General features: G+C 45.4%; 2 protein-coding genes across 5 annotated transcripts in view; one reads left to right on the plus strand and one right to left on the minus strand.

The window, feature by feature from the left end:
- Positions 1 to 14,904, plus strand: part of LOC144159530 (trypsin-1-like) — a 175,954-nt gene that overhangs the window by 68,265 nt on the left and 92,785 nt on the right. The gene's annotated exons all lie outside the window — the stretch shown is intronic.
- The window catches only part of LOC144159529 (complement C3-like), a 99,055-nt gene that overhangs the window by 59,755 nt on the left and 24,396 nt on the right, over positions 1 to 14,904 (minus strand). For all 4 annotated transcript variants that reach the window (XM_077691086.1, XM_077691087.1, XM_077691090.1 and 1 more), the window contains exons 4-9: positions 10,841 to 11,041; positions 7,447 to 7,517; positions 3,684 to 3,827; positions 1,178 to 1,220; positions 940 to 1,024; positions 2 to 104 (exon numbers count right to left, since the gene is read on the minus strand). In XM_077691086.1, coding sequence (XP_077547212.1) covers positions 2 to 104; positions 940 to 1,024; positions 1,178 to 1,220; positions 3,684 to 3,827; positions 7,447 to 7,517; positions 10,841 to 11,041 — 647 coding nt within the window. The remainder of the gene's footprint in view (position 1; positions 105 to 939; positions 1,025 to 1,177; positions 1,221 to 3,683; positions 3,828 to 7,446; positions 7,518 to 10,840; positions 11,042 to 14,904) is intronic.

Consider the following 14,904-nt stretch of genomic DNA (forward strand, 5'->3'; position numbering starts at 1 on the left):
CCTCCTTATAGGATGTTGACCCATGCTCCGTGTCCTTACCGCCCTCGTTTCTGATTTTGAATTTGAAGGTTGCTGAACCTTCCACTGGTTTTCCATAGACGTACCTTTCACGAAAAACAAAAATCATATTGTATAGTATTTAACAGGAAAACACTGTTGCGAGCAGTGCAATGACTTTTCAGAACATCAAACTCGATATCACTTCAAATAACAATTCTCTTTGGCATTCTGCGGCATTATTTAACGTTTATGAGCCGCTACGGACGCCGTGAGCCGCTGAGAGTGGCTTTTTTGCTCAATAAGCTTAACAGTGCAATTGGATTAAAAATCACGTATCACGTCCTCGTATTCACCGCCAACCCGTTATCCATTGGAAGGTGGAGGGCTAACCAACACTCCTACACCGATTCATCCAGATTCATTTTTAAAGATGATAGTCTTTCTTGGGCTACTTGAACACGAAAATTTTGGTCTGTCTGTCTGTCTGTGACTCAATTCAGCCACCTGGCCAAAGTGAACAGATACTGCACAATAGGTTTATATACCCACAGCCAAATTTAAACGTCTACGTCCGGTGTCAACGTTCATACTTGTCAACATTTTTGAACAAGAACAAAAGATTATGCAAATATAAGGCAGAAAATCAATACATCAATGATAATTGCAGTGTTCCTTTGCTAAACAACTCATGGAAGTTTGTTTTTTGCGATAGCAAATGAAATACTACATCCACTGCATAAAAAATTCGCTCTGTCGCCTGCTGTCGCCCGCTCCACTATACGCCGCCATTTCTTTTTTTTTTTTTTGCTCCGAATGTTCTTAATTCAATAAACATTCCATTACTCAGGTGTGTTGTCAATACTTCTGATGATGTATGCCTAGAGCAACTTCTATTTAGGATCGCTCATCAGTCAAAGTAAACACAATGCGTAGACTTACTTGGCTTCTAACTCGCCTTCGACGAAATCTTGTTCCGTGAGAATGACACTGGGAACAGTCAGGGTGACAGAGAAAGTCGGTAAGACTGGAGACAAGAGAACAAAATATTAACATCGGTGCCTGCCTCTCCCGCAAAAAAAAAGAACGCTTATGGCCGCAAAAGAGTAGAATTCCATGTTGCGACAACACTAAAATTGTGCCAGAGAAAAAAAGACAACAAAATAAGCACGAAACGTACCGTATTCCTGAAGCTCGAATGGGACCTCAGTTTCTTGCGTAAACTGAAAGCAAAAATAGAGGTAACTCGTTTAAGGTCGAGACCTCTCACACTTTCTTTTTGTTTATACGGTTCTACAGGTGAAAACGAAACCGCAGCTCAGAAGCTAAATTTGTTTGGAAAAGGGGCGCAGTCTATTCGGGCACGCGAAACCTCTATTTAAAAATAGCAAAAACGATAGGTCCTATGGCCTCTTATTAAATACCTTCAAAGGCCCCATGTATCCCTATCAAACACTTAAATGCCAGGTGCTTTTAAAATTGGCTTGACTGCGAGGCACAAACGCTTTGCTGGGAAGACATTTTTACAGGGCAGCTTAAGAAGCTATGTACCAAAGTATATGGTCCCAAAGACCCCTATCAAATTGTTAAATTTGCTGAGTAAATTAAATACCGCATGTGTTTCTGTGCGGCACTATGCACCTAGCCATTTTGAAGTCGGCTTCACTGCTCTACGCAAATGCATTGCTGAGTAGGCGTGTTTCAAGAAGAAATATTATGTGTCTGACGTTAAAGTATAAAGGCTTTAGCGCCCTTTTATTAAATACATCCAAAGGAACCCCAGGAATCCCTATGAAACGGTATACACCGCTATAAAGTCGGCTTCACTATTCTACACAAATGCATTGCTGTGAGCACATTTTCTTTTCCGGACAATGCTGAAGGACTCGTATAAGATATGAAAGCCGTAAGCCTTTGCGTTAAATACGTTTATAAAACCGCCTGTATACCTATGAAGCGCTGTACACTGAGCCTCGGCTTCAGTGCTTACGCAAGTGCATCGCTAGAACGACATTTTTCCTGGGGTAATGCACGCGTATGTGAAAACAGCAAGGCCCTGGTGCCTTTTATTAATAGCGTATTGGTATACTGTGAAAGTGGCACTTCAAGGGTTACACACGGGCACACGGGTTAGCTCGTTGAGTTCACAAAAAAAAAAAAAGCGCTTACGCAATAAAAAAAATTGGCTGACGATTACGATACTCCCTTAATGCGAAATTTGGGCGCAGCGCGAACTGCAGAGTCTTCTTGGTGACGGCGCATAGCTGCTGCTCCGGCGCGCACCTCTGGATTCTGGCGTCGGCGGCGCTGAGCCAGTGTTCGGGCTAGCATTCCTGTATATAGCTACCCTAGGTTTGCGCGTTCATCCGCCATCTTGAGTTTCAAATTCGTGCGGCAAAGCCGCTGCCCGGCCGCCGCGCCAAAGTCGGCGCACGCGCATGCCGGCCCCTGCGGGACAGCGCGATCATAGAGAAAAAAATATATATCTAGAAAAATAATTAGAAAACTAGAAAAATATAAAATATAAAAAAATAAAAAGATATATATAATCTGGTACTTTGTATAGTTTTGACAAATTTTCGGCTGCTCATCGGCTGAGTGGCCGCCGCTGCCACCGCAACCGTGCACCGTCGGTCACTTAAGCAGTAGAACTGACTGAAAAGGTGTCTTGTGCGCAGCACTGAAAGCGGGCTTCGCTGTCGTAGGGGAACCCGCGGCAAATGGCAATCACACGCGGAACTCTGGCGCTACGCGATATACGAGAGCTCTAGTTCGGGCAGCTCATTCAGCTGCAGTGATCGTTTCATCGGCGAACGCCCAACGATGCGGGCTACCCTCGTAGCGGGTCGCCGTCGCGGTCCATGCCTACCGCGACACCGACCAGCGTATCTATAAACGTTGACACCGACGGCATATTGCTTTCCTCCTCGCTCTCTCGGTTACGTCGAGGGACGACCACAGGAGCAAAACAGGACTAGAACTCGTCGGGAAAAAATAGATGCTGCACAATTTATTGTTCTATGACATTTTTTTTTTATGCGTATCTTTCTTGCCTGCACGTCGTATGTTACCATGCTTATCTAATGTTTTTTTTTTTTTTTTTTGCTTTCGGCTCAGTTTTAACTTGTTTATTCTCTCCGCTGTCTCCATCTTATATAGTGCTCATTAAAACTAGTTTCCTGCAGCGACTGCTCCGCTGGCAATCTTCTTTCACCCTGTTCACTGGTAATACAACGTACGCTAAAGCGTACATTGTATTACCAGTAACGTAATTATCGTAATAGTTGCTGACACGCGCTTCAATTCCAAACTCCCTCACATCTACACTGTATATGTAAACAACAGTACTCAGACAGCCTAACATTTTTTAAGCATGTATTTATGACTTAAGGCATGCGCGACTGTTTTTCCCAACAATTACTAAGCTTAAGGCTTGACGTTAAGGCTAGTATGGTACACATTATCCACACTAAAACAACAGCGCACATATGAGTTTCCCTACACAGTTTTTTAGACTTCTCCGCAATCGCTGTTTATCATTTGGTAGAAGATAAGAAGGGGTGTAAGACGGCGAAAAGTATTGCGACCGGAAGACGTCGCCGACGGCACGACTTTGCCGTAAAAATAGGACGCGTCGAGCGCAAGCAAGTACAAAAGTGTGGCATGGATGACCCTGGGCGGCTTACATAGGATCCGTACGTGACCACGGCCTTCCACTGGCCGATCATTGCCAATTCCGGGAAAGAATACGAGTGGCTGAACATGCCGGTCGCCGAGGCGTTGTCGTTCGTGCTGAGCACCGTCTGGTACGTGACGATGTTCTGGGGATTCTGGAAACGTCACGTGGTTGCGTTAGTCCGCTGAAACACCGCACTGCCATAGTTCTCTCGTTGCGGAGCAGCGAGACACTCAAGCCGTATACCGTATATATTCGAATATAAGGAGAGTTTTTTTTTCTTCTTTTTACAAAATGTGTAGTCTCATAGTCATACCCCGCCTTATTCGAAGCTCAAACCCCACCCACCCACCCACACACACACACACGCGTGCACGCGCACGCACGCACGCACGCACACGCACACACACACACACACACACACACACACACGCACACACACACACACACACACACACACACACACACACACACACTGAGTTTCGAATATTAGGCGGGGTATGACTGAGACTACGGAGATATATATATATATATACATACACACACGTATGGCGATTTTCTTACTCTTTAAACTGCACCCTCGCCTAATGATAATCGTGACCGCCTTATAATCGCATAAATACGGCACTTTTTTACAGATTGCGCACTGAGAAGAAAACGACTCTAAAATAGACGGTACAGTCGACTCTCGATAATTCGAAGTCACTTAAATCGGAATTTTCGCTCAATGGAAATGATCCCGGCAATTGGTCCCAGCAATTTCACGTGCAATTCAGTAGAAGAAATCGCTCAATACTTCGAAGATAAACCACGTTATATCGGTTATTTGGCAGTTATTTCGAAGAAAAAGCATCGAGGTGACCTCTATTTCTCGATAAGATTCCAAATTTTAATCTGCACTATTTTGGCGCCACCGCAACTGAGGCAGCGCGCAGTCCATAAAGCGGCTGCTCAGTTCATAAATCGCCGTGTGACAGGCAGGCTTCGATAAGTCTCAACTAGCTATTAGGGAAACCCGTGTCGTACGCTTGAATTGACGGCGTCTGTCGATATTCGGGACACAATCAAGAAGGGAGGCGTTTTCCGAACTAGTAACAATGTTGTTCTTGTACTTTTGTTTAATTGGAAATTCGGTCAATTGTTGCGGGCCCCGTGGACTTCGTATTAACGGGAGTCGTCTGTATATCAGGGGTGAGACAGCTGCGCATATTGCGCCTTTCTGATACAATTCCATTTTCCTGCGCCAAGCTGCTCCAAAAGCACAAAAATGGCGAAAATTGCGCCAAACTGCTCCAGAAGAGCCTCAACGGCACGGATTTTAATGCTCATGTCAGTTTTGGCGGGGACAAAAGCCTCCCGCATCCCGGTCACCGCTTTTATCGTCGGTCAATCGCAAACACAGAAATGGCACAAATAGAAAGACTGAAACGAAGCAAGCGATAGCTTCTAAAACTCGATTCGCTTTCCATCCGGGTTCGCAGAAACGGCCTTCTCGATTAGGCATCGCTGTGGCAACAAATATGGCCGCCACCTGATCTGGCTGCTACCAACGCGCTCAGTGCGTATCGCCGATATTTTCCCTGGTTTATTTTACGCTATCAGCTGAGTTCCAGTCCATTCATTCTATCTGTTGTGGCTCTGAACAGTGGCGTTAACGCGAGGATACGGTTTGAGATTGGTGCCAGATTACGGGAGGTTGGGCGGCTCGAAAAAAAGTTCATTGAAATGTGGGGCCTATGACTTCGGCGTGGTTTGTTCTTGAGTGCGAAACGCGGTGCGCGCGTCTATAATCGGGTTCGTGAAGTGAATTTTTTGGCTTGTTGTGCTGTTGTAAAATGTTGAGGTGTTGCTGTGCTTCGAAGCGCGATCGCGGGCCTCGGGGATGGAACGATCGACACGAAAGTTGCGGGCTGTGCTGCGGCGCCGCGACCTGTTCAGGCAGCGCCCAATAGCTGCAGGACTACACGGTTGCCATAGAACGCGACTATAACACTTGATGTATGCAAAGTGAAATGTAATGCCAAAATCTAGGTGGCTAAACATTAACGCTACTCAAATGACCATAGGGTGAACCTGCGCCCCGGGGACTAAAACGGGTAGGCTGGTTGGGCTATGCGACCGTTAGCTCGAAGCTGCTCAACTGTTGCCGGGACTACAGTCGTTCGTACAACACAGCCTGGGATTACAAAAATAATAATTTTAGCATTAAAACGGCAAAAAAAAAAACGCCACAATTGCGGAGCCCTTAAATTTGATAAGAGTTTTAGCAGTTCGTCTGTTCCGTCGTGTACGTAGTTACCGTGCTCACCGGGACTTGTCTGGGCACTTGGGCATTCGTAGCCGTAGGGGGATTAGTTTCCCGCGCCTCCTCGCCCTTCCGCGCGCGCAGGCGCAGACCGGCCCGGTAAACCCGGTAACAAAGCAACCAACAGAACAGACGGACTGCTAAAACTCTCAAATGTTAACTGCAGTTTTGTTGTCAGTGTTGCGTGCAGGCGCAACACAATATCACCAGTTAGGAAAAAGGTAGTGCAGTTAGTACTTTGTGATACTCTTAAAAACTCTTTCAGGTAAGGCTGTTTGAGTGTTCTGTGTATTCAAAACTGATTGAAATGTGCACTTGACCCTGCAAATTGCTGAAATAATGATTTTTTAAGCTCACGAGACGATGTATTAAATGTCCCTAACTGCTCCAAATCAAGATTCTTCTGCTCCAAAATCGAAATTTTGCTGCTCCGAAAACTGCTCCCAAATCTGTTTGGTCTGTCTCACCCCTGGTATATGAATAATGGGGCTCGCTGCGATGCATTCGACAGGAGTCCTGAGCGTTTTCGAGCGATCAAAAGCGGCACTAAACATGCTGCAAGGCATTGCATATTTGGCGAGTTACGCTTTGCAATTTACCGTATTTACTGCGTAATAGTCGCACTTCTTTTTGAAAAAAGAATGGTGCAAATTTAGTGGTGCGTTCATTACGCGGGGTAAATTTTTCGCGAAAAATTTTTGAGCACAGAGAACGCAAGCAAGTTGCCAAAATTTTTACGGTAGGTCTCATGGGCATAATTAACGTAACAAATAAAAACAATAAAAATTTCGCACACCGCCGCAAGCCCCTTTGAAAAGCGACGCAAAATGCAGTGTTTTCATGAATTACGGAACGCGCCGGAACGAGTTAGCTGTGATTTACAACAGCTCGACCGATAAGTGGCTGTCGCTGTCACAGTGCGGGACATCAAAACAGACATGGCTGCCGACGCAGCAACCTGAGCGCGTTTTTTCTTTGTCTTGTGAGTACATTATGTGCATTTAGTGAGAGTTTCTTCCTCATCAATATTGAACACATGCTTGCTGATATCGCTAATATCTGGCAAGTCTGCCGCAACAATGTAGTCATGTCCTCTTTAAATGGGAAGGAAACAGAGGTGTGCACGATCATCATCAGCTAGACTTGGTACACATACGACATATTGCTGAGGCTAGTTGAGAGTGCGTTCATTGCGCGGGAAATACAAAAAATCTAACTTTGACGACAAACTTCAGTGGTGCGATCATTACGCGAGTGCGATCATTATGCGAGTAAATGCGGTAGCTTTATACAAAGATACAGCATGCGCTTAAAATAAAAGAGAGTAATGCACACAGCGTGAAGCACGACGTCGTAAACTCGCGCTGCATATCGCACACGACGCAATGGGATGCAAAAGTTGCACGTGCTTTTATTACTGAAACCAGGAGGAAAAGTTACTAAGTGATTGAATAACCTCCCCGCATACCTTTATTTCCAGCTTGAGACTCCCGTTCGATGGCACCAGGTCTTCACCGACGGCGATCATCCTCAAGTGTACTGCAAATATTTTTCGCACCAATTTAGTCAAATCGGTTCGTAAATGTACTTCCAAATGTTTACTCCTTCGATGACCTGCACTCGTAAAGAAATGTCTTGAAACTATCTGAATTTTCTCACGACACGAGTTTCTTAACGCCCAAATTGATGAACATAACTTCTGTAAAGTTCATACGCTATTTCTTTCCTCATATGAAGGCCTTTCGTTTCCTGATATGCGGTGCAACGGGCTGAAGACGTTAAATCGCTATAGCACCTTGTGTCGACAAGGTTGCAACAAAAATGCAGTTGCAGCTCAATTGCGCACTAATTGCCACCTGAAGGGAGTTTACGAATTTTCATCCGCGTGTTGTCAGCAACGAGTACTTTTTAATGGATTCAGAGCGGCGACAACCTCTGCTTCATACTGGTTACCCAAGCCATAGACAGGAGGCTATGCCCAAGCAACCACCGGGCGTCCGTCGGCCATCCAACGTACGCCCATTCCGGCTCTAGCGGACGTCCGGTGAACGTCCCTCGCAGAGCCGATGGACATACCATGTACGTCTGCGGGACGTCCGGATTTAGCACTTCCCTACGTCCACTCGGACGTCCGAAATCGGACGTATTTCTGACGTTCAGTAAAAATTTACAGAATCACAAATGTATTAACGAGAAGCATCCGTATCTACAACGAATGCTACACCGCACAACACCAACGCACTATCGGGCAGATAAGTATACACGCACACGGTAAACTTGCTTCACACGTTATATTGCGGTTCTCAATTATATACCCTTCCACTGATTCCAGAGATTATCATTGCAATCGGTGAGGTGCTTCAAAAAAGTTAAATTAGCCTTAATTTTAGTCATCATCATCGTCAGCCTATCAACGCCCACTGCAGAGCAAAGGCCTCTCCGATTAATCTCTAATTACACCGGTCCTGTGCCAACTGTGACCAATTTATCCCCGCAAACTTCTTGATCTCAACTGCCCATCTAACTTTCTGCCGCCCCCTGCAACGCTTGCCTTCTCTAGGGATCCACTCTGTTACCCTTAACGACCAACGGTTCTCTTGCCTTCGCATTACATGTCCTGCCCACGTTCATTTCTTCTTTTTAATTTCTACTAATATGTCTTTAACACCAGTTTGCTCCCTGACCCACTCCGCTCTCTTCTTGTCCCTTAGTGTTACACCTATCATTTTCCGCTCCATTGCCCGCTGAGTCGTTCTCAATTTAAGTTGAACCCTCTTAGTGAGCCTCCAAGTTTCTGCCCCGTAGGTGAGTACCGGTAAGATGCAGCTGTCATACACTTTCTTCTTCAGGGACAATAGTAGGCTGCTGTTCATTATCTGAGAATGCCTGCTGAATGCCCCATTCTTATCCTTCTAATTATCTCTGCCTCATGGTTGGGATCCGGAGTCACAACTTGGCCTAAGTAGATATATTCGCTTACCACTTCTACTGCCTCGCCACCTATCTCAAATCGCTGGGCTGTCCCGAGGTTATTGATCATTACTTTAGTTTTCTGCATATTATTTTCAGGCCCACGGTTCTACTATGTTTGTCCTGTGCGGTAAGCATGCGTTGCAATTCGTCCCCTGAGTTACTTAGCAAGGCAACGTCATCAGCAAATCTGAGGTTAAAGAGGTATTCTCCCTTAACCATTACTCCCACCTGTTCCCAATCCAACGTTCTGAATACTTCTTCTAAACATGCTGTGAATAACATTGGAGATATTGTGTCTCCTTGTCTGACGCCCTTCCTTATAGGTATTTTACTGCTCTCCTTATGGAGGATGATGGTAGTTGTGGACCCTTTGTAAATATCCTTTAGTATTTTTGCATAATGCTCGTCTAAACTCTGGTTCTGTATCGCCTGAATGACTGCTGAGGTTCCGACCGAGTCAAATGCTTTCTGATAATCTACGAAGGCTATATATAGGAGTTCAGTATACTCTGCGCACTTCTCTATCACCTGATTGATCGTGTGAATATGGTCCATTTTTGAATAGCCTTTACGAAACCCGCTTGTTCTTTAGGTTGACTGAAATCTAAGGTGGCAGAAATTCTGTTAGCAATTACCTTGGTAAGTACCGTGTAGACGACGGACAGTAAGCTGATCGGCCTGTAATTTTTCAAGTCCTTCATGTCACCTTTCTTATGGATCAGGATGATGTTCCCGTTCTTCCAAGATTCTGGTACACTCGTGGTCATTAGGCATTGCGTGTACAGGTTTGCCAGTTTTACTAGTACAATTTGTACGCCATCCTTCAAGAGGTCTGCTGTTATCTGATCTTCACCAGGTGCTTTTAGTACAGTTTAATTTCAGTAACACAGATTAACCTGCAATGTATAAGTCAGGGTGTTTATGTACAAAATCCTTTTAATTGAAAAGCAGAGTAGCATTTTAGTTTTTGCTTTTATATTTAATTTAAGCCATTATTTGATGCTTCGATCATGTTAACATTGTACGTCCACAGGCGAATGTCCATCGGACATACTATATCCTTTGTACATTCGTTGCTGGATGTCCACAGTACGTGGACGTGCATGGACGTACAGTGGATGTACAGTGGCCGCCCAAACTTGGCATTGGATGTTCGGCTGTTTTTCGGACGTTCCACGGACGTCCGTGGTTGCTTGGGTATGCATGAGATGATCTTGTTACGCGGTTTTCATGGTTCCACACATGAATTTCACTTTTAAACCTGGCCACTGGAATAGCCAAGTCATCACCGGGTCGGGTCGACCTTTCTTATCAGGTCGGCGTTGACTGCCATGAATAACTGATATCATAACGAGGCACGGGTGCGGCGACCGCTTTCCGATGTCAGCAGCAACTGTGGAAGAAATTGGTACGCTATGCACCTGGAAACCGTGCTTACATGGTAGTGAGATAAACCAGCTCGACTATACCTCGACCAAGAATTTCACCACTCTCGGCAAGTTCATATTCAATTTTTGAGGGTTTAGCGCGAAGAAGTTCCGGATTAATTTTGACCACTCGGTGACCTTTAACTTGCGCTAAAATCTCAGCACACCGGGGTTTCCGCTTTTTCAACCTCCATGTGAAAAGCGGGCGGGACCGAACCCGCCGTTCTTTGGCTGAGCAGCACAACACCGTAGCCACTGAGCCACTGTGGTGGTTACCATGCAGTCTCGACAGCTTGTTATGAAGTACGAAACGACAATGTCCCAACCCGGACATAATTTTTTCCCGTAACGTTTTCATTTTGCGTGTAGGTCAACTAATCCCGTACAAATCCTGCGTGCATTTCCCTCATTCAGTTGTTGAAGGAGGAAAGCGTGGGTGTAGTTCAACGTGCCCGCGCTCACCCGTCTGCTTGGGCGTGTAGATGGGCTTGTCGCTCTGCAGCAGCAGGTAGCCGCTCTTGTCGCTGATGAGCAGCCTGGCCTCCTTCTTGTAGTCGCGGCCGCACTCGGCCACCAGGGACAGGTAGCGGCGCTGGCCAGAGCGAATCTCCTCGGCGCTCAGCTTGTGCGGGTCGATGTGCATGCGCACCAAGCGGGACTCACCTGCGATTGCGCGAGAGCCTTTCTGTTATTGCGTAAGCAGTGACATATAGACGAAGCGTGAGTGCGTATTTTTTTCCTTACCCACCAGTATCGACACCCGTGGAAGTTTAGATATTGACATGAACTGACGAACACGTGCCGTGCTGTGAAATGCGAGGTATGTCATCATCCTCAACAGCCTATTTAAAGGGACTGTGCTTGCTATAAATGCGAAAAACGCTTTCCATCTTTTTCTTTCTACGCGTCTGGGAGCACTGCAAAAGCTATAGTTAGCGCCAGCACGGAGCCACACTCCGTGATATGCTCGTCGCAGCAGATACACCTTCCGTTTCTTTTCGCTTTTGTGCCTTTCTTTTTCTGGTGGCTATCGAATGCATTCATTGCTGCAACTGAAGGAAAGCCGGCCAATAGCCGCTACACCGCTGTAATGACGTCATTGGAGCGGTCTAAGAACGCCAAGACCGGCCAAGAGAAAACATCTTCTGAGCAATTTATCTATTTGATGGGCACAGAGCCGTCATTTTCTGGCTTAGGTACTTTGCGACCCCGTAATCTAAGTAGTTGATGTGTTGGTTGACTGTATACGTGGTGTAATCATTAAAGGTCTCGGAAAAGTTGAAAAAAAAGTGTTCCAGTGTCCGTTCGAAGGGGCCAAGAAGACAAAATACAAGTTTGTTCAGTTTGAAAGAACTAGCCTTTGGTAACTCGTTCAGCTCCATTCTAGCCACGAAATACGCTTTTTAACGCAAAACAGCAATAAATATTCAAAAACTTACATTTCGCGCCCCAATGACGTAACGGGCGGGCGTGACGTCATATAGGTCAACACTAAAACATTTCTATCAGTGTTCTAACAGCACGTTTGCATTCAAATGATACGATGAGACGAAGCTAGAGGCCTCACTACAGCTACAACTGCTCAGTCATGCTCACTCAGGTCGTCCGCCGCCAATCGCTCAAACAAGATTCTGTGACGTCATATAAAAGTTGCCAGAAAGTGACTGGGGCGTCGCCACTGCTTCGCCCGCTTTAATTGATATCTCGCTTATTTGTTTCGAGTTCGCGATAAAATTGGTATCGATGTTATCAGGAAAAAGCAGTCTTTTTGGTGAACCAAGCTGGTATTTTGCCTTCATGGCCCCTTTCAGTCCACTGCAGGACGGGGGCGTCTCCCATTTTCAAATCTCCAACCGCTCCCGTCCTGCGCTGCTCGAGTCCAATCTTTGCCTCCGAATTATCTTACTTCGTCCCTCCGCCGAGTTAATGGCCTTCCCCTTCTTCAAGACCCGTCTCTCGGTATACACACTGTCACCCAGGTGGGCCACAGCATGTATGGGCCATATGAGCATGTATGCATAAATCTTTACTGGACGAAGAGTGGCTAGTGGCCTAAGAAAGGAGCGGGCTGTTTGAAAAAGGGTGCAAGGCTCCTCTACATTGTAAAATGATTTATGTGTTAACCGCTGTATGTACCTAAGACTCTTACACCCCATAAAAAGACAAGCGAAAACACCCTTTAAAGGTGTTTTTCGTTTATAACACCCGTACACCATAACAAAAACACAAGAAAACACCCTTTTAAAAGGGTGTTTTTAAAAGGGTGTTTTCTTGTTCAATACACCTAGTAAAAGGGTGTTTGTCTGTTTTTTTTGTAGGGTGTAATGGGTTTACGGGTGTTACTTATAGACAAAAAGTTGTAAATCAATTTACAGTATCTATAGGCCCTAAAATCAGGTAAATTGGTGACTCCGTTTTAAGTGTCAAAAAAACCTTGCTCCTAATGGTTCTTTACTTCGGACCTCTTAATTAACATATTTTCACCCCTTAGTTTCAAATAACTTAAACTCAGTTCAACTGCAATACAGCGACAGCGATTCGGAGCGAAATATTTTTTTTTTTTTGCCCTGCACAAGCTTAGTGTCCCCGAAAATATATAAAACAAGCAACTCACAGCAATATAATCTTATAACTCTTGAATTGCAATTCCCGTGATTGTCGGTGTGTTTTGCATTTGCGCTGCATCCTTTTACTGGTTGTACGCATATTTTTTTACATCATAAAACTAGCTCAACAAATTTTCCCTAATAAAGCTTAGTTTATTAATAAATGCGTTGATAGTATACCTCATCCGGTGTTTCGACTTCCCCAATTCCAACCACCACGTATTTCCAATCAAAGCAGGTGCTCTCCTCTTTATACTTTCCGCACCTGTGACTACATCATATAGATGGCATTATTCCGCGATAGTTTTTACGAGCCGAATACGGCACAAGTTTTTACACCGCTCACGCAATAGCGTGCAACGCCCTTTAGTGCGACGCAAGTCCAAAGCGTAGTAAGCTAACCCGTTCTCCAAGAGGCGCGCAGCTGGCGTTTTTTTCCTAGGCAACACGGCGGAACCGCGCGTGAGGCTTATCGAGCAACCGCGCTCGGTGTCGGTTTTCGAGACCGGGCAACATGCGCTATCACGTGAGCCCCGCTGACGGCAGATAGGGCGCCTCTATGGTGACCCATATGATCCGACCTGAAACGCGTCTTTAGCCCGCATGCTGGACTCCGACTCGACCGATTTTTCGGACCTGGAGGGGAACGAAAAATAGCCCGAATAAAATACCGGCCCGAAAAATCCGCGAGTCACAAACCGACCTTTCTTTCATTTAAATACGACTGAAGAAGTCGCGAGTGATTTCCCTTTCGTGTGAGAACGTCTGCTTGCATATCTGCAAACGTCACGTGTTCTTCGCAATGTCTTGCATTGACGGCTACGGGCGGTTGGGAGTGTCTTCGCCGGAGTCAGGGTTGCTTTTCGGCAGCGCGGTCACTTTGACCATGATCTCGTCGTCCGTTAGATCCGCGCACAACATTGTGTTGCTGTCCGCTGCACCAAACACTCGAAAGGTTGCGAAAGATCAAAGTTGGTTATGCTGGCGTTAGTCAAGCCAATTCCCATCCAATCCGAAGCTAACCTGGTGGTTAGGATTAAAAATGGAGTCGTCATGGGGTCGCACCGTGGCTCTGTCGCGGAAAATTTTGCCCGAAAAATCGAACCTTTCGCTTTATTTTGTCCGAAATATCCGTGGTTCACATACATTAATCCTATGGGACATCTGGCGGTTCCTCGAGAAAGTCCGGAATATCCAGCAAGTCCGAATTTTTGGAGTCAGAAAAAATAATCGGCTACGGTAGACTTAAATGAATTGCAAATTCACTGGGTCGATTGCGATTATTTTAATTCGCAGTTAGCCGAACTTTATGGCACACCTCTGAAAGCCATAACCACTACGCTTTAAGACAAGCTTAAGCGGTAAAAACACCCCGCAGAGTAGCAATGCGATGAAGAACGTTGCCATACATCAGTCACAACGCTCGTGGCCTTGTCGCGATTATTGCTGGTGTTTGTAAGTTTTTTTTTGCAATTATATGTTTTAAGTGTAACAAGAACTACCTCATTCTCACAAAAAAAGAAACATTCGAAAAAAAAAAAAACATGACCGACGCTGAATGTGCAGATGTCCCGAGCCGAGCGTAAAAGTGTTTAATCTCAAAATTTGTGCTTATTACGGACACCCCAAGCTGCTTCTGTGTTATTAGTAATTAAAACTAACTAATTCTTGAAAAGCTTTCTGGGAAAGAGGTGCATTTCCTGCGGAAGTTCTTTGTCTACAAGTTAGACACGCGGAATTTTTACAATACAAGGTAAAGGATCGAAGAATCGTGGCAAAAGCGGGGAAACCAAGTTCGTTAACAAGATTCTTAAAGGAGCCATGCAAACAAAATGCAAGTTTGTTTTATTCGAAAGATTTCGTGTTTTATAGTGCCCCCAGCGCTTATCCTGCAGCAAACGATGCCGTATTCACTGATAA

The sequence above is a fragment of the Haemaphysalis longicornis genome, unplaced genomic scaffold (assembly GCF_048455015.1).
Source record: "Haemaphysalis longicornis isolate Haplotype H1 unplaced genomic scaffold, Haemaphysalis longicornis Haplotype H1 scaffold_10, whole genome shotgun sequence".
Classification (NCBI taxonomy): Eukaryota; Metazoa; Arthropoda; class Arachnida; order Ixodida; family Ixodidae; genus Haemaphysalis; species Haemaphysalis longicornis.